This window comes from Ranitomeya imitator, chromosome 2 (genome assembly GCF_032444005.1).
Source record: "Ranitomeya imitator isolate aRanImi1 chromosome 2, aRanImi1.pri, whole genome shotgun sequence".
NCBI lineage: Eukaryota > Metazoa > Chordata > Amphibia > Anura > Dendrobatidae > Ranitomeya > Ranitomeya imitator.
This window is the reverse complement of record NC_091283.1, coordinates 165,539,948-165,562,606: the sequence shown is the minus strand read 5'-3', so window position 1 is coordinate 165,562,606 and position 22,659 is coordinate 165,539,948. Positions and strand designations below refer to the sequence as shown.

The 22,659-nt window shown below is 42.8% G+C and overlaps 1 protein-coding gene across 1 annotated transcript; it reads right to left on the bottom strand.

The window, feature by feature from the left end:
* Positions 1–515: 515 nt before the first annotated feature.
* On the bottom strand, positions 516–16,597 carry LOC138662312 (CCN family member 1-like). The gene is made up of 5 exons (XM_069747784.1): positions 16,348–16,597; positions 7,149–7,362; positions 4,553–4,924; positions 4,082–4,275; positions 516–3,647 (listed from the first exon to the last, which is right to left on the bottom strand). Exons 1-5 carry the CDS (start codon positions 16,432–16,434, stop codon positions 3,345–3,347), a joined length of 1,170 nt encoding a protein of 389 aa, XP_069603885.1. The 5' UTR covers positions 16,435–16,597; the 3' UTR covers positions 516–3,344.
* Between the last annotated feature and the right edge of the window lie 6,062 nt (positions 16,598–22,659).

Genomic DNA, 22,659 nt, shown 5'->3' with positions numbered 1-22,659 from the left:
GGAAAGGGTGAATCAACAACCCCAAAACCCCGCCTCCATGGCTGAAGATTGTTCCCTCCAAATTCAGGTGACAGTGTCCCTTTAAGAATTGCCCCCACTGCTTATAATAAGGAAAGAAGTTTTCTTGAACGGAGAAATAGTCGAAGACTATTTTGACTGTATAATAAATAGAGTTGAGGAGATTCATTATTGACGATTTTTGGCCTTGAACCACTAGGTAAAAATTTTATAGAGAGCTCAAATCTGTTGGAAAGGCACTGGAGTCCTTCAAAACCAAAATGCAAGCCTCACCCGGTCTCACAGAAATCTGCAATCAGTAAAGAAAAAAAACAAAACAACACCTACGTTACACCTATATTAAAATGATATAGTATATGTGTCCATGTACCTTGAGCAGAGACACCTTTAATTATACTCTATGGTCTGCTCTACCATTCATAAATCCCCCAAGTCAATAACTAAAAAAAAAAATTAAAAAAACACAATTAACGTTTTTATTTTTCTTTGTATTTATTCCGTTTTACATATAAAAGCTGGTAATACTGCCGAACATACAAGAAACGTATACATAAAAGGGTTCAACACCTATGTACAAACCAAGCTCTATCAGGCGCACCTCACCCCGAGCAACCCCCTATAAAGGGAACGGTTATTACACAGAAATAAAAGTTGTGTAAGGAGCTGTGGCTTAGTAGTCCTGCTGCTCCCAACCAAAGGGATTACAGCTCTATTCACACCAACCATACCGGTCCATAAATTGCTATTCAATGGTCGTCGGTGGGATAGTATGGCCGGGCTTATGCTAATCAACGTCCCTTTAAATAGTAGAAATATGTAAATTATGTTTAACCCTACAATGGGAACACAATGAAAACCATCAGTGTATGAATGATACGTAATGACAGACGAAAAAAAAAAATATATATATATATATAGATGGGAATGAACTAGAACAAAAAACACAAAAAGCACACACAAAGTGTACACTGCTACCGGCAAGCAAATATTGCTTAGTGAATGATGCGTCACAAAAAGTTACAATTTATGACATAATGCAGGCAGTGATATCCACCTTCGCTCAACCTTCGTAAAGGTAAGTCCCCCGCTACCTCTACCTTATGCTGTGGTTACAAGCTGCAAAAAAAATATGAGCAGCCCTGTCTGGAACATTTGGCAGGCAGCAATACTGCTTGCGTGGGGACTTGACCACCCTTGAAAGTTATGACCACCACTCATATCTCTGTGCTGCATCGTTATAAAAGCATGCTAATCATTTCACTCCTCCCTTAAAGGGGGTTTTGGAGGATTAATAAGATTTTTAGCTAAAGATGTAACCAGGTTCCTTTACTAAATTAATGCACTTATCCATAGGTTGGTCATAAAAATGTTACCGCTCGACCTCCTCTTCACCCAATACGGAATTAGAGCCATCAGCCACTGCAGTCACATGATGGGTAGTTCATGTGATAACTGGACATGGGGGCAGGGTTCACAGTGGAAATGGTTACATCATGTGTAATTAAACTGTTTTATTGGTGATGGCCAGGGGTAAACATTTAGGTTCATATTAAAAGTCTTGTGGGTGACAGCAAAACTCCCCTTTTTTTCCCTCATAGGGGAGATATACCCTCTCCCACCAATTGTTGGGATCATCACCTCACTAAACTAAGTGCCACTCATCAGATCCGTCCTTTTGGCATAACCGCAGTAACTTTCTCTTCATTTGCATATTTAACATCTTCACAATTTGGCTTTACACATGTATGGAGTAGCGCGGTGATATATTCTTGTTTTTTTAGGCTTTGCTTTCTAGCAGGTATACACAGAACCTGCTTCAATCACCAGCAGCTCTTTATACAAATCTTACCCTCGGGTCAGTCATTTGCTGAGCGCCAGTGTTTATATCTATACTTTTTCAATTTCTTAAAGGGCTTTACCACGAGCAGTATGAAACACATAGCTTTAACCCCCTAAATGAGTACTCCTACCTAAATGTGTAGTTGTGTCGTTTTTTCGGGGAATGGGAGAATGGAGGAATTAAAATGCTTTGGAAGGCCATGGCTGACTACATAATGTATGGGTTTTACACCATTTCTAAAATTTAGCATTTTTTTTTGTACTTTTGCTATCAGTACAACAAATACTTCTTTGGTTACTCCTTGGCCGCAGCACGGCTGTCAATTTTTCTCTAAAGCGTCACCCTACAGTGAATATCCACTACCTGGTTCAGAGGGGCAAACAAACTAATTAGTTTAAAAAAGCAGCAAGTTTTCAATATTTTTATTTAAAGTGCCATTCTGATAAACTACTGAACTAAATGGTAGTTTATAATTCCCTTATTTCCTATTTGGGAGAAGACCAATGAGACCATACAATAACTGGTTCCTCTCTAACAATGACCACAGAAGTGCTCATCTGGAAAGACAGTGGGTGAAATAAACTAGAACATAGATTAACCCTCAATAATCTATGAGTTATCCCCAACAGACCCATTTTCAAATTAATGGTAGTCCATGAAGTTCTACAGATCTTCATGTTGTCTCGTTTCATGCCCAAAAATTGATTTTGAGTCAAGTCCTGATACTAGATGGTCTTAGGGTTACCACCTGTTTGACTATTCTAATGTCATAGGCGTCAGGTCTATGACGCTCACCTTGCCTTAGACCTTATTCGGTCCATCTGGGTCTTTTCAGGATACATCTTAAGTCATGATCAACAAGATTTCTGTGTTGATAATGGTTGTCAATCCAACTAATCCACTTATCTACACTACATTTATCTAACATTTCCCAGGCACTTATGGGAGACCACATTAACATGAGATCTCTTCCTGGGCTGAAGTTAGAAGACCGCTCACAATGTTCAAGGGTCAAGTCAGTACCACCACGGCTCCAGACATCAAATTCTGAGAATTTGGCAAGGCCGTGAGTGTTTTGGTGGATGTCTGCAGTTTATTATGTAATACTGCTCCCCTGTAGTCCACACGTCAAACTGTACAGATACCTTGAATTCCCCCATGACCAGGAGTCCTCTACAATCTAATTGTGCTGCACTTTTACAGCTAATGTATCTTTTCGCCCATAACTGGAGTAAATCTGCCTCTCTACCTTTGCTAAGCCTGCGACAAACGCCACTCTTCTGTTTGATGAAGTTTTCTCAAGAGAGTCAATGATAAAGTTGTACATCACTAGACCACGTGATGCATCATCCACTATATCACCACCCAGTTTTGGATGGTCAGACCCTGTAAGTTGGAAATATTTTGAAGGATGGGGGAACCTTTTTTTTTTTTTCATGGCCACCACCCTTATAAGTCTGAAAGAAAAAAAGCCATTCTGGGCAGCTCAGTCTGTGAATTTGTGGATATCATTGTGTAATCGGTAATGGGGGTAAGATAGCTCGCTGTGATAGGGGCAGTTTTGATGACACCTGCACTTTTCAATCCACATCATGCTTTTCTGGAAAGTGTCTCCATCGTCACAACGGAAGCGGACCCTCATGGTTCTGGTCTTGGATGGGGTGCAGCACCGGCCGTCTGTGCAGGACCCGCAGTAATTTGGCTTGTACCTTCGCACACTGTTGCATCCAGCATAGGTGAAATGCATCGCCTGCTTGGCTTTCTTAGTTCTGATGCATTTCTTGCCATTCTAAATGGAAAAAGGCACCAAGTTACAAAAGAATGTAAACATCAACCAACATACTATTTGTCTAGACCCTAAACTAGTATCCTAGAAAGCCTAGACGACTAAGAATTTTGTGGTGTATGGGATGAAAACTATAAAATGTTGATGGTCAAATTCAAAGTCATGACCCAACAGTCAGAACAACGGGCAACTTAATGACCCTAAAATCAGGTCAGAAGAAACTTTCCCAACTCCTTTCATGGGTTGACTTTACAGGTCCATAAAGTACTTCTTCAGACATATCATTCAGTTATTGTCTCGGGTTATGAGTCAAGAAAACATTGGCAAATCAAGAAAGCTGTAGTCCTAGCTTCCACTTGCCCAAGCTGGTACACAAATTTTCCCTGCCTGTAACAGAGTACTGTACCACTCCAATGAAGAAAAATGAAATACTTTACCTTGGGTTTGGATGGTAACGGATCTTTGCAGAGTCGGATTTGACACAAGCGTGTCTCTTTCATGAGCTTGCATTGAGGGTTATCGTTGGTTATCCTGGCAGAAAGTCCCATGCCACAGGATTTGGAGCACTGTGACCATTCAGTGGTTTGAATAGCACAACTGGAACGATCTGGCTGAGGATGAGGACCCAGACCTGCAAAATGCCCGAATTAAAAAAAAAAAATATAATGAAAAGTCATCCTGGTAGAAAGTTCTTTCTACACAGATATTTTATCACTTGTCTAAAAAAGTATGGATTGAAAACACGTCAACCATAAGAAGTTGTCCAATGGGAATCAAGAGTCTAAGCATTTTATTGCACCACATGACTATCTAGAATATGGAAACAGAAAACACTAAGTCCACCATAATTGATAATAGGTGATGCAATGCTGATTCCATAACTGCTAAAGAGACTCCCTACCGCTTACCAGTCTCCACTTTGAATCCATTTCGGACCAAAGTAATGAGCTCATTGCTGGATACGGGTTCCACGTCCTCCTGATCTAAATGTTCTTCAGATGACTTCAAAATATCATCTATGTCTCCCATAGTGGTGTCACCCGAGTCTTCTGAGATGTGGTTGCTATCACACATCCACTCCTCACAGCACTGTCCAGGGACCTTGACAAGTCTTGGATTAATGCAGTCCACGCTAGGCAAGGCCATCTCCTGAGGACACAGAGGCATACATCCCACCACTCCATCCATGCAAGAGCACTGATGCTTGCAGTTGGGTTGAAAGTTCTCCCCGTTCTGATAGATTTGACCGAAGAATTCACAAGGACGACCTTCAGACTTTGCTGTAGAAGATAAAAATATTGATATTAAAACAGGATCGACTGCAAGTACCGGAAAGACTGAATAAGCCATAATATTAGTGAACAACTGTGCCTCCTTAGTCAGTATGAGCCCCACTGCGACCAATATGGCTAGACCTAGTTTTAAGGCTGTGTGCACACACGTTCCAGATTTTTCACGTTTTTTTCGCTATAAAAATTAGATAAAAACGCATACATATGCATCCCATCATTTATAATGCATTCCGCAATTTTTGTGCATATGTTGCGTTTTTTTCTGCGAAAAAAACACATCGCAGTAAAAACGCAGCATGTTCATTAATTTTGCAGATTTTTTGAGGATTTATCACTATATTATTGCATTGGGAACCTCCGGAAAAATCGTGAAAAAAAACAAGCTGATTTCTTGCAGAAAATGTCCGGTTTTGTTCGGGAAATTTCTGCAAGAAATCCTGACATGTGCACATAGCCTAAAGATGGATACTTTGACACTTCCTTTCTTTGGTTGCATCCTCCCAAAAAATTTGGCATCTTCTTTTCAGGTGCCTATACATATGAGACAAGAGCTTATATTCAGGGGCCTCACGGTGTTTCTCTGATGGATGATGTCAGAAGAAGATAGATCGGTGTTGATTTCTACCCCCAATTCTCAGGCAGATGAGCTGCTGCCTAAAGCCTCAGGCAGCGTCTTACTCTTCAATTCCTATTGAGAGCATGTGCACACATGAACTGATGCTCATGTATCGGGGAGTGAGGATCAATATTGATATCAGAAGGGTTGAACAGGAGTCTTGAGACACCCCATCAAAGGGCGTCAGATTTCTGGCACTTCCATGATTAGCTGATCATGTCACTCCAGCCAGCACCATATCTTCTTCATAGCGCTGTACAGATGATTGATATGAGTGCCAGAAGTCAGACCTCCATTGATCAGAAATTGAGGGTCTATCCTAATGAAAGCCCCTGTTAAATTAATTTGGTAACTCCGAAGAGTGGCTTGAACCCTTTCTGAATTAGTATCTTGTATATAGCTTCATAACACCAACCCTCCTAATAAAATGTCCATAAAACTGTCTTGGAATTTTTTCAAGGTGGCCATCAAATAGGCGTCCCAAGTAAAAAAAAAAAAAAACAACTAACTTTTAATATTTTAGGCATGTCACTTTAAGACTACCAAAGTACCAGAATTACTTGGAAGTCACCACGGGTCACACAGTTATGATCTGCCAACCTCGTAATCTGATCAGCAGTAAACTTCTACTCCCACAAGAACATTCTGTCAAATCAATACACGCCTCTCGGGCACACCACGCTCGTTAGAGGTGACATAAAATGGGTTGGTAGTACCAGCAGATCAGAATTACTCGCCAAGTGTTTACAGTTCCCGGGTGGGTTATCTGCAGACAGGCAGACTATAGTTGGCGCGACATCTTGCCAGGTGCGGTGCTGATTTAAATTATATCTGCTTTTTTAAAAAAAAACATCCCTGCCGACAGCAGTACCGAGGCCAAATATCAGCTCATTGCCTGGCGGACATCGCGCTCATCTTCTGCTAATGAGTTCTGATAGGTAAGGGAGAGAGGTGCAAATATAAATGCAATTACACCCCAATCTGGGTCACCAGCCAAGCTGAAATAAGGAGCCCTAATTAGTCTGGTTCGTTACCTCTGTGCACACAATGTTATTGCCAATCTTTATGGGTGATACACATTGCTGGAAGTTTGCCCAAAGCAAAGGATTCTGGACATGACTGCTGCCATAACTGTGCCTACAGAAGTCAGCACATTTCAGTACGGTGCAATTCCAAATAAAATATGCCCAAAGACCAGTTTAAAGGGAACCCTGTCACCTGAATTTGGCGGGACCAGTTTTTGGTCATATGGGAACAGTTTTCGGGTGTTTGATTCACCCTTTCCTTACCCGCTGGCTGCAATATTGTATTGAAGTTCATTCTCTGTCCTCCGTAGTACACGCCTGCGCAAAGCAAGATTGCCTTGCGCAGGCATGTACTACGGAGGACAGAGAATGAACTTCAATCCAATGTTGCGGACAGTATGCAGCCAGCGCGTAAGGAAAGTGTGAATCAAACACCTGAAAACTCCGCCCATATGACCGAAAACCGGTCCCACCAAATTCAGGTGACAGGTTCCCTTTAAGGAAAGGCCTTTCTTGAAAACACCCTAATAGAGGCGAACTACTGGCTACAATTGTTTAGGTGACTACTTACCACGGCAGATGCCTTTGATAGAAGAGGAGTCAGCACCAAAGTCGCAGTGCAGCCCCTTTATGTGGTCACAGGGGTGTCTCAAATCGCAGTCCTGGTTGTACTGACGGGCACACACTTTGCAGCAGTCGCAACTGTCCGCTACAAGACTGATGCCAGGGGCACACGTAGATGTTTCTTTGGGGCAGATGCAAGTTGATGGGCATGATGGTTCTCCCTAGAGAAAGCACATAACATCTTGAGTTACAAAACAACTCTGTTTGCTCTGAAAGTGCTCACAACTCCCTGTAGCCCGTACCGATTCAGCATCTCTGCACAAGTGCATAAGAGAAGATGTGACAATACAATAGAGTACTATAACATTACATGGATTCATTTTGCTGCCATCTATTACCATTACAGTGACTGACAACTTGGCACACATGTTCATTCACACTGTGCTAGGGATCCGTACAGTGTTTCTAAATCCACAGGAAAAAAAAAAAAAGTTATAATTGATTAGGATAATACATTACAGTAGATTACAATATAATGTCAAGGTCAGAGTGAATATTTCCTACAGACAAGGCCAAATAACTCATTGCACACAGCCCGAACAATAAATGTATACCCTTATCTGAAAAATATTTAGAATTGAGAGTCCTCAGTAGTTGATACCTTTTAATGGCTAACTGAAAAGATGGTAACAAATTGCAAGCTTTCGAGACTACTCCGGTCCCTTCATCAGGCATGGACTAATACAAATTCTGAAGAATCACATATTTATGCACAACACAGCAGAAAAATAATGTCATAGATAAGGTGATGTGAAGCAAAACTACCATTATGGGAGAGTGATAAAACAGTTATGCCCATAAATATTCGAACAGTTCATAGATAAGGAGTGTGAATGTTTTATTGTCCTCTAATTGGGGTCTTGTTCTGTGTTGTGATGCCCCACATAGTTTGAGGAGAAAATTCCTTAATTGATGTAAAAAGACATAAATCCATGCGACACATTCATTCCTGCACTGAGAGTGTCCATGGTACTCATAAGCATAAACTCCCAGACTCTTCTGTCTCTCTGAGATTTGAAATTACCCTTTAATACAAGTAATCTCGTGTCCATGATGCTGTGATCTGGGATACAAAAATGTTTTGCCACAGGTAGATCCATTCTTTTTTCACAACACATAACTCTCCCATAATGGTAGTTTTGCGTCACGTCACCTGTCTTATCTATGATATTTTTTCTGTGCTGTGTTGTGCATAAATATGTGATTCTTCAGATGTTGTATTAGTCTATGTAGTCTCGAAAGCTTGCAATTTGTTACCATCTTTTCAGTTAGCCATTAAAAGGTATCAACCACTGAGGACTCTCAATTCTAAATATTTTTCTATCTACTGGCTAACACGGAACAACGATATATATCTTTCCTGTATCCTTATCTGAGAAGTCTGTATTATAGTAGTTATATTCTTGTACATAGGGGGCAGTATTATAGTGGAAAAGGAGAAAACGTTCAGCTTCATGAAGGTGCAAAATAGTTTCATACAATGTTTTTAACTTAATTTTTCCTTGCACATGGCTTTTTTTGCACTCCAAGTCAATAAACTATTTTGCACCATCATGGAGATGAACATTTTCTCTTGGCTGCAACCAATTTTACAGGTGAGCTGGACTTTCTTTATATATGCAGTATTATAGTAGTTATATTCTCGCACATAGGGGCAGTATTATAGTAGTTATATTCTTGTACATAGGAGGCAGTATTATTGTAGTTATATTCTTGTACATAGGAGGCAGTATTATAGTAGTTATATTCTCGCACATAGGGGCAGTATTATAGTAGTTATATTCTCGCACATAGGGAGCAGTATTATAGTAGTTATATTCTTATACACAGGGGCAGTATTATAGTAGTTATATTCTTGTACATAGGGGACAGTATTATAGTAGTTATATTCTTATACATAGGGGACAGTATTATAGTAGATATATTCCTGTACAATGGGGGTCAGTATTTGGAATCTTTTTCAGTCTTTACTAGTGACGAACAAACGTGTTAGGATAAGGTATTATCCCAGCATGCTCTTGTGCTAGCAAAGTGACTTCGGCAAGCTCGAAAAATATGTTAAAGTCCCAGCGGCTGCATGTCTTTCGGCTGTTAGACAGCCGCAACACATGCAAGAATTGCCTAACAAACATATTTTTCGAGCACCCCAAAGACACTCGGTTAGCACAAGAGCATGCTGGGAAAATACCTTATTCAAGCACGTTGGCTCATCACTACTGTGATGACAGTGTGATCATCATTGTGGTGACAGGCGTTTCCTGCACGTTTCATATGAATATTAACCATAAATGGAGCTGCCCTTTGGATACTATTTTATTACATTATAATGGCATCAAGAGAGATAAAATGTTATAACTGGTAATCCAGACTGAAAAAGTTTAAAGGAAGAGAACCGCGTTCTCAGAAAGCTCCGCCATAAATATGGACTCCGCCAAGAATTTTTATTCTCATTTTGTGGTGCTCTGCTGTGGATCTCACAGATTTAGTTAATGTGAAATCTGTAAATTCTCTCAGGTTAATCCTCAAATTACAGCTAATTCCTGGACGGGCAGGCAAAGACTGGCATAAACACAGAGGCACGTGACCCGCTGACTCACAGCAGCTCCAGCGCCTTAGACCTGGCATCACTCACAGGATTTGGACAGGGCAGGAGCTGTGACTCTGGGATTAACAGAGCGCCACTTTACTACTCCTGTTATGATAACCAGTTCAGGACTGGAAAAAAAGATGGTCCAAAAGGGAGAAAGATGAGGAAAATATTTACTTCAACCGCACAGCTCTGCCATTATTAAAAATAGCATCCAGCGGTTTCCAGCAAACATCACTGAGATACATATATTTAGCTGTTGTATCTAAGCCTATTCTGTGTGATTCGGTCTTCTGAGCTGCTGTATCTCATCATATGTGCAATGCTCTGGTGAGCTGCATATCTAAGCCTGCCATGTATGACCATGTCTGGTGAGATGGTGTATCTAAGCCATTCAGGTATTATACTGTTTTATAAGCAGCTTTATCTAAGCCTATTAGATACAGCAGTTTATCACACAGTTTGATACCTGATCGACTTAGATACACCATCTCACCAGATATGGTCATACATGACTGGATTAGATACAGCAGTTTATTAGGAAGTATGATACTGTTTGCTGAGCTACTGTATGTATCCAAGCCTTTATTATTTCTCACTAGATTCGTACTGCAGCATTATTCTACTATCCAAACAGTTACAGTGGTGACGAGCACATAACCGCCCACACTGGCAGTGATACATTGCACTCCTGGGTTCTTCAAAAAGACACTAATCCTTCCTGATCTTCCTTCTCACATGAACCATGAGCCAGAGATTAGCACATAATGATATATGATATTAGATCTTGTAAAAGACGCAGAGCACAAGCTAAACATTTAGTACATTATTAGATTTTCTATCACTTTACATTGGAAAATCCAATGGTCTCAAAGGTGTATGTACTGCCACACTGAGTCTACACAGTATGGTCAAACCCAATCAGTATAACAGTGCCGTGCACTGGCTGTATATGAATGCAATATCCATAATGTGTGCTGTACAGAGCCTACACAATTGTATCCCGCCCTATCAGTACCACTGCAGATCCACACAGAGCTTGGCACATCCATACAGTACCAGCAAATAAGTATTGTGCCTACAAAATACAGTTATATCCATATATTCCACCATAGGTCCTACCAAAAATGCCAGACAATGACGCAGTGCTGTTCCTACACAATGGTGCCCAACAGCAATGCCAAGGAGAACAAAATATTGCCATATAGTGAAAGCATAGCATTAGTACAGTGCCTGTATATTATCAATGAGCTGCTACCATGCCTGGGCATCATTCATAGCTGCCAGCCACAAAGTGCTGAGGGCATTCTGCAGGCAAGACAAAACCCACCTCACCAGAAATTTGGAGATAATCCAGGGCCAGTGGCAGGGCACTTTTCTCTAATGCCAAGTATCACATTTACCCTCCCAAATGCACAGGCACGCGGCAGGCCAGTCAGTAAAGGGTAACCCCACCCCATAAAATATATACCAATCCTATGATCTGCGGCACCACGGTTGACAGAATGGGGCATGCAACACTCGCTTCTCTTACTTTTTCTCTGTATGGGATCTGTCGTAGTTGAGCTGCACCATATTACTCCAGAACAGAAAGAATGCAGGATTTTAGGGTTTGTGGAAAGCTGGATGCGATAGATGCCTTTAGTAGTTGTCAGAGGACAGAATTATAAAGAGGCCGCCTTTAGTAGTTGTAGAAGGCCAGAATTATAGACAGGCCGCCTTTAGTAGCTGTAGAAGGCCAGAATTATAGACAGGCCGCCTTTAGTAGTTGTAGGAGGTCAGAATTATAGACAGGCCACCTTTAGTAGTTGTAGGAGGTCAGAATTATAGACAGGCCACCTTTAGTAGTTGTAGGAGGTCAGAATTATAGACAGGCCGCCTTTAGTAGTTGTAGAAGGCCAGAATTATAGACAGGCCGCCTTTAGTAGCTGTAGAAGGCCAGAATTAGGACAGGCCACCTTTAGTAGTTGTAGAAGGCCAGAATTATAGACAGGCCGCCTTTAGTAGCTGTAGAAGGCCAGCATTATAGACAGGCCACCTTTAGTAGTTGTAGGAGGCCAGAATTATAGACAGGCCGCCTTTAGTAGTTGTAGATGGCCAGAATTATAGACAGGCCACCTTTAGTAGTTGTAGGAGGCCAGAATTATAGACAGGCCACCTTTAGTAGTTGTAGGAGGCCAGAATTATAGACAGGCCGCCTTTAGTAGTTGTAGATGGCCAGAATTATAGACAGGCCGCCTTTAGTAGCTGTAGATGGCCAGAATTATAGACAGGCCGCCTTTAGTAGTTGTAGGAGGCCAGAATTATAGACAGGCCGCCTTTAGTAGTTGTAGGAGGCCAGAATTATAGACAGGCCGCCTTTAGTAGTTGTAGATGGCCAGAATTATAGACAGGCCGCCTTTAGTAGCTGTAGAAGGCCAGAATTATAGACAGGCCACCTTTAGTAGCTGTAGAAGGCCAGAATTATAGACAGGCCGCCTTTAGTAGCTGTAGAAGGCCAGAATTATAGACAGGCCGCCTTTAGCAGTTGAAGAAGGAGTGACAATGTCACTGGTAAGGTAAGGGGTGATATGGGTCACATGGTGCTTAATGGTGTCAGTGATATGAAACCAGAGTATTTTCCTCCAGCACACTATGTGTTATGAGGGTTAAGTTAAAGCTGCATAATGGGCTGGTTTTAGTGGACCTTCATAGAGCAGGAGGGAGAAGGTCTACCATAATTCCACATGCAGAGCTGCCAGGACCTGTGTGATGTCATGGTCATGTGGTCAGTCACATGATGGAAAGAGTCAGATGGTCTTGGGTTTAAATAACTGGGCTCTTGAGGCAGTCTTTGGTCAGCAAGATTGGAGAGAGGAGTCTCCAGTGGTTTTGTGTTGTGGAAGAAAGACTGAACCTGTGTTGCTCCAGAGCAGGATGTTACCCGTGTAAGTATGGACTGTGTTGCAGCGTTGTTGTTTTTCTTTATTGTTTTCCTGTTTTAGCGAAAAGGGTGTGTTTATTTTCCTCTATTTTTGGTTTATGCCGCGTAATAATAATAAAGCAACCAACGATTTAAAGAGACGGTGTTCCTATTTTCTACCTCAATATAATGCCACTTGAGTTGAACTACCACAGAGTCCAGAATTATAAAGAGACCGCCTTTAGTAGTTGTAGGAGGCCAGAATTATAAAGAGGCCGCCTTTAGCAGTTGTAGGAGGCCAGAATTATAAAGAGGCTGCCTTTAGCAGTTGTAGGAGGCCAGAATTATAAAAAGGCTGCCTTTAGTAGTTGTAGGAGGCCAGAATTATAAAGAGGCTGCCTTTAGCAGTTGTAGGAGGCCAGAATTATAAAGAGGCTGCCTTTAGCAGTTGTAGGAGGCCAGAATTATAAAGAGGCTGCCTTTAGCAGTTGTAGGAGGCCAGAATTATAAAAAGGCTGCCTTTAGCAGTTGTAGGAGGCCAGAATTATAAAAAGGCTGCCTTTAGTAGTTGTAGGAGGCCAGAATTATAAAGAGGCTGCCTTTAGTAGTTGTAGGAGGCCAGAATTATAAAGAGGCCGCCTTTAGTAGTTGTAGGAGGCCAGAATTATAAAGAGGCCGCCTTTAGTAGTTGTAGGAGGCCAGAATTATAAAGAGGCCGCCTTTAGCAGTTGTAGGAGGCCAGAATTATAAAGAGGCTGTATTTAGCAGTTGAAGGAGGAAAGCATTAAAAAAAAATCTTCGACTGCTCTCAAGGGAAATATTTGTAAAATCTGATAAAACATGAGGTTATTAACAATTTTAGTATCCAAAAAAGTGAAAAAAGGTGGCACTCACCAGATAAAATCCATGCTTTATTAAACAGGGGCAGCATGGTTGCGCAGTGGTTAGCACTGCAGCCTTGCAGCGCTGGGGTCCTGGGTTCTAATCCCACCCAGGACAACATCTGTATGTTCTCCCCGTGTTTGTGTGGGTTTCCTCCGGGCACTCCGGTTTCCTCCCACATTCCAAAGACCTACTGATAGGGATTCTAGATTGTGAGCCCCAATGGGGACAGTGAGGATAATGTGTGTAAAGCGCTGTGGAATATGTTAGCGCTATATAAAAATAAACATTATTTATTTATTATTAGACAAACTTGTGAAATGACATCTTCAGCTGGAGGGAGGGCAGTGGAGTGCGAGGACATTAACAATTTTAGTGCTGATCTCCCATCCTGTGTTTAGTGAGTGAAACCCAGCATTCAGGAAGCCTGGACCATGGCCAGCCGAGTACAGAGGCTCAGTGGGGTCACTCCTGGAGGACCCTAGAAAGGGGTCACTCTGGGCAGAATACTATGGCACTTGGATTCATTGTCAGTCATACTGGTTGTCCCCCAGCTTTCCCAGTACAATAACCACACACACACACACACACACACTTGCCATGCAGGGTGCTGGGAAAGTTATGACCGCTTAAGTCAGAGCCAATGGTGGCCATAGTGGTTGTTAACCAGTTTGAAGCAATATATTCAATGAGCTGATGGGACTGTGCAGTTCTTGTGGAGCCCCCAGCCTATAGCCCCCCTCTCAGTCAGTCACTCAATGCAGGAATGAGGGGTCTGCACATGGGATGTTTTCCTTCACAATCCCACATGGAGAAGATCACGCCAAGTCCCTTGAAATGTGAAATGTGATATTGGCAGGGAGGTTATACATAAACATCCCGGGATGTGGAGAGCACCCACTGTTTACAAACCTGACGCCGGGTATTTATAGTGGGCATGAATTCTAAGGAGAGCCAGGAACCACCCAACTTTTATTAAAAAGGGGCAGACCCTTGAATTTAGGCTGGATTATTATACCACTTAGGCTAACCAATAACATGGGGGATGGCGCACCACAGGAGTCTTAATGGGGTTCTGGGTGGTGACCCTTTAGGCCGGGGTCACACTGGCAACTGCAATGCAATAAACTCGCGAGAGGCTCTCGACTCAATACCCAGCACTGCCGGACCGGAGTGTGGGGCTGTATGTGTTTCTATGGAGCCGCACGCTCCGGTCCCCAGTGCCAGTGCTGGGTATTGAGGCGAGAGACTCGCACGAGTTTCTCACATTGCACTCACAAGTGTGACCCCGGCCTTGGAGTTATGCTGAGCAATGAATGTGCCCCCCACATAGGCCATCCTAGACATCATTAAACACTATAATGCCACCCTTGCCAGCTGGCACAGTGACCTCCTTTAGCACACTGGTAAATGTTAGTGGATATATCCTGACAAAATGCAGTACCAAAATACATTACCATTCTGTGGCTGACAGAACATGCTGGTACTTGTGGTTTCAAGCCAAATGCTAAGCTGAAGGTTAATTCTTCATGCGCTAGGCAATATACAGAATACCATACCTGCCCCACCAGGGGGCATCACTCAGCTTTCCCAGGTACAGATATTAACTAGAGCCCAAACTCGCACTGAAATGACCCAGCCAAGAAGGGGTTAATCCCATATCCCAGCTCTCCGCCAGCCCTGGACCAATCATCGGCCGTAATAAGGAGACTTTGATCTCAGCATCACAACAAAGTCATTGATTATAATAAGGCTGGAGAGGAAATCACTAATGGCCGAGCAGAAAGAAGGGATTGTTTCACATCATCTCCCAGCAGACGTGTGGGAGGGGGAACTGCAGAGAGTATGCCCCCCGAATCATCCAGACTAGTATCTGAGTGCAAGCTCTGCGGCCCAGCACATCTATGGCCACTACCCTGCAACCCCAGCACAGGAGGAATGGAGAGTGCAGGGATGACAGGAGTAGTAATCCCCCCGCTGCACAGCTCTATTATTATTATTATTATGATTTATTATTATAGCGCCATTTATTCCATGGCGCTTTACATGTGAGGAGGGGTATACATAATAAAAACAAGTAACAAACTCTATCTATGTTATAAGTAACTATAACTCCCAGCATGTCCATGTAGCTGGTTACAGGGTAATGCTGGGATTTGTAGTTCTTTAAGGCTTATTAGAAATGATGACACCTCCGGTCCAGTATATCATCATAGCATACTATGCTGCTGGGGAACTACAGCTCTCAGGAGGTCAATGTAGCAGGATACAGTAATTCTACAACTCTCCCTATGAATGCAAATCGATGTAAAATCATGTGAAGGGGGCGGTGATGCTGGGATTTGTGGTTCCATGGCGCTCATTAGAAAGGATAACATTTCAGATCTAGTCTAGCAATGCAGATGAGGAACTGCAAATCCCAGAATGCCTGTGCAGCTGGATACAGAGTAATGATGGGATTGCAGTTCTACAACCAAACGTTTTGGGATATCACGAAGAACTACAACTCCCAGCTGCATGGAAGATGATGAAAAGAGGGTTGCAATGCTGGGACTTATAGTACTACAACACTTTAGTTCTAAAATATCAGCCTAGTTATAGGAACTACAACTCCCATGATTTCAATTCAGTTGTAGATGAATAGATAGTTGTGCTGGGATTTGTAGTTACATGAAGGATGTGTATGTAGCAATGAGCAGATCTCACCCAGCATGCACTGCAGCCACCCCAATGTCACTGTGGAGCCCCACACAAGTAGATGGATGCAGCACTCACCATCTTCACAGAGCAGGCAGTTCCCAGGAATGCAGCAGCCAGGAGCAGAGAGCCAGCAACCATGGTCCAAAGTGGGTAGAGTATCATGTGGAGCACCAGGTGGAAGGGTGACAGCTGTGTGGGGCAGTGCACAGGACCAGGGATCCTCAGTCACACTCTGGGGTGGGGGGTGCTTGGTATTTTTTAGGGGGTTGAGCTGGTGCCTGGCTGCTTAGAGCCACAGATCACCTGCGAGTCTCAGCTGTTCATTGACAAAACTCTGCCAGCTTCTACTTTATATACAGGGCATGCAACAGCCCCGCCCCCGCCGTGACGTCACGCTCCTGGCACAAACAGAGAACTTGGCAAAGCAGTCTCAGCGCTGCCACCTGCAGGCCATACGGGGGAAGTGCAGCACATTCCCCCCACTAAGAATAGCAGCAAGTCAGAACACAGTTGTCAACTCTCCTTAAATTCCTGACCGTCACTAGTTTTTTTTCTCTTTGCCAAATGCACAGTTCTGCTAATGAATATAGAGGGATCAGCTACCTCGGTGATTTCTAATGGAGTCGGCACATGCCTAGTGGCCTATAATCCCCTAATTAACTTTTATTGACTGTCACTGAGAGATAAACAGGAATTAAGTGCAATACAAAGACCAAGGGTAAGTGATAAAATATTGACAGCCTGCAGTCACAGCTGGGGGTCGCTCATTGCATATGGATTTCAACAGCTGGTAAGTATGTCCGTGCGCTCCCTCTGGCGGTGGCTGCAGGAAATTGCTGCGGGTGCTTGAATCTGTGGAAACTGTTCAGTGCTGGGCCCTCTATCACCAGGGCCCAACATTGCACTTACATAGCCACTAACAAAGGGTTACTCTCATAAGATTTAATGTATATATTATTTCAGTAATTCATGTTCTTTTTCTGGGAAGGTTCCTAAATGACAGCTACATGGGAGAGTTGGGTGGCATCTCCTCTAAGTTGTGCCCTACGATCACCAATCTTTGCCAACTGCAGATAAGAATTGGATGAACAGCATCATTAACAACCTGTGGGCGTCTCACAGGCTCAGCATAAGCGTCAAGTTGGAGCGCCCTACCAGGGCAGCGGGGTACTCGGCACCGGGTCCTGTCTCTCTTAAAGGGGATGTCACGGCGGCTGCGACCCGGTCCGTGGCCCTGGGCGTCCAATAAAAGGAGAGCGGATTTTAAAGGGACATTTTAAATAAGTCTGTTGTGATGCCACCTGTGGTGTTCGGTCAATAGTAAGACCGACACTACGTTAAAGGGGTCCTCTGAGGGATGTTGTCGCAGCAATGATACTAACGCTTCCCACAGGTGAAGCGGGGTCCCCAGAGGTCCCGAAGTGTATGGCGATGATGGTGTAGGCCGGTAAAATGAGTAAAGGCCCCAATTGTAAGTCTTTACCTGGTTTACTGTAGTTAGCAGGCCACAGTCTAGGGTACCAGGCACGGGTGATGGTATGGCCCGGCCGGCTCGGAGGCAATAGAAGATTCCCTTTTTCCAGTCGAGGTCCGTGAGCCTTTCCAACTAGCGCTTGCTGTATATGAAGTCCCTGCTGCCTGAAGCTTTCTGCAGAGACCCCTATTCCCCTGTCCTGAGACAGGTACCTGCATGACGAGCAGCTTGAGCCTTTTTATAGGGACTCTATCATGCCCCGGGCTTCTCAGGTGCTGCTGCGTCTCCGGTCTGGTGTGGGACAATCACATAAAGCTCTGAGCCCTCTTGTTCTGCCAAGTTCCATACAGTTCCACTAAGGCTACGTTCACACTAGCGTTGTGCGCCGCTGCGTCGGCGACGCAACGCACCGAAAAACGCGTGCAAACGCACGCAAAAACGCTGCGTTTTTCGACGCGTGCGTCGTTTTTTGACGAAAATCGGACGCAAGAAAAATGCAACTTGTTGCGTTTTCTTGGTCCGACGCTAGCATCAAAAAAGACGCACGTGTCGGAAAACGCAACAAACAAAAACGCATGCGTCCCCCATGTTAAACATAGGGCGCATGACGCGTGCGTCGCCGCTGCGTCGCCCGACGCTAGCGCGATGCACACTAGCCGAACGCTAGTGTGAACGTAGCCTAAGGTCTCGGGCTCCCGGTACCCTATTTTACCCACAGACTTGTGTTAGCGACGGATAACCACACGTTGCGTCCGTCGTGCAACGGATCCGTCGTGTTTTGGCGGACCGTCGGAACGAAAAAAACATTCAAGTGAACCTTTTTTTGTCCGTCGCGTCTGCCATTTTCTACCGCACATGCGCTGCCGAAACTCCGCCCCCTCATCCCCGGACTTTAGGGCTCATCTCCACTTGTGAGGAAAACGGACGAGTGCAATCCGATAAAAAATCGGATTGCACTCGGACCAATGTTAATCAATATGTGACACTCCATTTGCGATTTTTTTTATTTTTTATTTTTTTTTTTTTTTTTTTTTTTCCCAGCCGAAATCGGACTGAGAAAAATCTGTGTCGGCTGAGAAAAAAATCGCAGCATGCTGCGTATTGCTGAGATTCTCGGACGAGACTCGCCAATGCAAGTCAATGGGTGCGAGAAAAAAAACGCACAGCACTCGCACCATGCGAGTGCTGTCCGATTTTTACGCACCCGTGTCCTTAGAAAAGCCGGCAATTCAGCGCAGAGTACAGTAAAATCACACTGACAGGTTAGATGAGAGTAGATATATACACATAGAATAGGTATATATACATATATATATATATATATGTCAGGGATTATATATATATATATATATATATATATATATATATATATATATATATATATATATATATATATACAGTGGGGCAAAAAAGTATTTAGTCAGTCAGCAATAGTGCAAGTTCCACCACTTAAAAAGATGAGAGGCGTCTGTAATTTACATCATAGGTAGACCTCAACTATGGGAGACAAACTGAGAAAAAAAAATCCAGAAAATCACATTGTCTGTTTTTTTAACATTTTATTTGCATATTATGGTGGAAAATAAGTATTTGGTCAGAAACAAACAATCAAGATTTCTGGCTCTCACAGACCTGTAACTTCTTCTTTAAGAGTCTCCTCTTTCCTCCACTCATTACCTGTAGTAATGGCACCTGTTTAAACTTGTTATCAGTATAAAAAGACACCTGTGCACACCCTCAAACAGTCTGACTCCAAACTCCACTATGGTGAAGACCAAAGAGCTGTCAAAGGACACCAGAAGCAAAATTGTAGCCCTGCACCAGGCTGGGAAGACTGAATCTGCAATAGCCAACCAGCTTGGAGTGAAGAAATCAACAGTGGGAGCAATAATTAGAAAATGGAAGACATACAAGACCACTGATAATCTCCCTCGAACAGGGGCTCCACGCAAAATCCCACCCCGTGGGGTCAGAATGATCACAAGAACGGTGAGCAAAAATCCCAGAACCACGCGGGGGGACCTAGTGAATGAACTGCAGAGAGCTGGGACCAATGTAACAAGGCCTACCATAAGTAACACACTACACCACCATGGACTCAGATCCTGCAGTGCCAGACGTGTCCCACTGCTTAAGCCAGTACATGTCCGGGCCCGTCTGAAGTTTGCTAGAGAGCATTGGGATGATCCAGAGGAATTTTGGGAGAATATCCTATGGTCTGATGAAACCAAACTGGAACTTTTTGGTAGAAACACAATTTGTCGTGTTTGGAGGAAAAAGAATACTGAGTTGCATCCATCAAACACCATACCTACTGTAAAGCATGGTGGTGGAAACATCATGCTTTGGGGCTGTTTCTCTGCAAAGGGGCCAGGACGACTGATCCGGGTACATGAAAGAATGAATGGGGCCATGTATCGTGAGATTTTGAGTGCAAACCTCCTTCCATCAGCAAGGGCATTGAAGATGAAACATGGCTGGGTCTTTCAACATGACAATGATCCAAAGCACATCGCCAGGGCAACGAAGGAGTGGCTTCGTAAGAAGCATTTCAAGGTCCTGGAGTGGCCTAGCCAGTCTCCAGATCTCAACCCTATAGAAAACCTTTGGAGGGAGTTGAAAGTCCGTGTTGCCAAGCGAAAAGCCAAAAACATCACTGCTCTAGAGGAGATCTGCATGGAGGAATGGGCCAACATACCAACAACAGTGTGTGGCAACCTTGTGAAGACTTACAGAAAATGTTTGACCTCTGTCATTGCCAACAAAGGATATATTACAAAGTATTGAGATGAAATTTTGTTTCTGACCAAATACTTATTTTCCACCATAATATGCAAAAAAAATGATAAAAAAAACAGACATTGTGATTTTCTGGATTTTTTTTCTCAGTTTGTCTCCCATAGTTGAGGTCTACCTATGATGTAAATTACAGACGCCTCTCATCTTTTTAAGTGGTGGAACTTGCACTATTGCTGACTGACTAAATACTTTTTTGCCCCACTGTATATATATATATATATATATATATATATATATATATATATATATAATTCAGCGCTAGATAGCTTTAAACTGGTAATTCAATTACCGGCTTTTGCTTTCTCCTTCACAAACCCGACATGATATGAGACCTGGTTTACATACAGTAAACCATCTCATATCACCATTTTTTTTGCATATTCCACACTATTAATGTTAGTAGTGTGTATATGCAAAATTTGGGCGTTCTAGCTATTATATTTAAGGGTTAAATGGCGGAAAAAATTGGCGTGGGCTCCCGCACAATTTTCTCCGCCAGAGTAGTAAAGCCAGTGACTGAGGGCAGATATTAATAGCCTGGAGAGGGTCCATGGTTATTGGCCCCCCCCCTGGCTAAAAACACCTGCCCCCAGCCACCCAGAAAAGGCACATCTGGAAGATGCGCCTATTCTGGCACTTGGCCACTCTCTTCCCATTCCGGTGTAGCGGTGGGATATGGGGTAATGAAGGGTTAATGCCACCTTGCAATTGTAAGGTGACATTAAGCCTAATTAATAATGGAGAGGCGTCAATTATGACACCTATCCATTATTAATCCAATTGAAAGAAAGGGTTAAAAAAATACACACACACATTATTAAAAATTATTTTAATGAAATAAAAACAAAGGTTGTTGTAATTTTTTATTTAACGCCCAATCCACTCAGTGAAGACCCTCGTTCTGTGACAAAAAAAAAATAATAGACCAACAATATACTTACCTTCCACAGATCTGTAAAGTCCAACGATGTAAATCCTTCTGAAGGGGTTAAAACATTTTGCAGCCAGGAGCTTTGCTAATGCAATGCTACTCCTCGCTGCAAAACCCCGGGGAATGAGTCTAAATATAGATCAATGAGCTATATTTAGCTTCATTTGCGGTGAGGCGCCCTCTGCTGGCTGTTCATAGATCGTGGGAACTTTCCTAGAAGTTTTTTTCGGTCCGTAAATCGGACCGTTTTTTTCTCACACAAGTGGAGATGAGCCCTTAGACTGAGTACGTAAGGCCCGACGCATATCGACGAAACCGTACCGACCGACGCAAGTGTGAAAGTAGCCTTACCTGGTGAAGAGAACTCCATTGCCTCTAAGCGTGATATTACCCTCCCCGAAGGGAAATCAACATCACTGTAAAAACCGGTTACCTGGGGTGTTATACAAGCAGCTGTGAAGACTGATGTATCTCTTTTGTGACCTTTAGACCCCTGAAGTGAAATATGGGACAATATACAAAATGCTACAGCCAGCACCCCCTATAGGATGGCAAGGACAATGGCATAAGCACATTTCTGCATTCATCTATCTGTTCATTCCCTTTTACTCATTCATCCTCTGCTTATTCAATTTCAGAGTTCCAAATTATTATTCAAATGTTCTTTTTCTCTGATTTTCCTAAATGGTGGATACAAATGAGTCAGTATAATGATGTTCAAATCAACTACCGGTAGAGCTCAAATCACATTTTATTGGCCAAACCTTCCTATTATAACAGGATTTTGTTCAAAACAAAATAATCTCAACATGCACTGTTCTAAAATAATTCTGCACCAGAAAGTTTCCAAATATTTTATAGGTTGTACAGAACTGAAAATTGCCATTCACTGAATTTGCAACATTACGAGGTCACATTTATTGAAGTCAAAAGCTTTTTCAATCAAAAACATTTTAAAAGGCCAATTTGCATGTTAACATAGGATCCCCATGGTATCACCTTCACAATTCTGGCATCCATTGAACTTGTGAGTTTTTGGAGAGTTTCTGCTTGATTTTCTTTGCAGGATGTCAGAATATCCTCTTAGAGCTTCTACAGGTGCTTCTCACAAAATTAAAATATAATCAAAAAGTTAATTTATTTCAGTTTTTCAATACATAAAGTGAAACTCATATATTATATA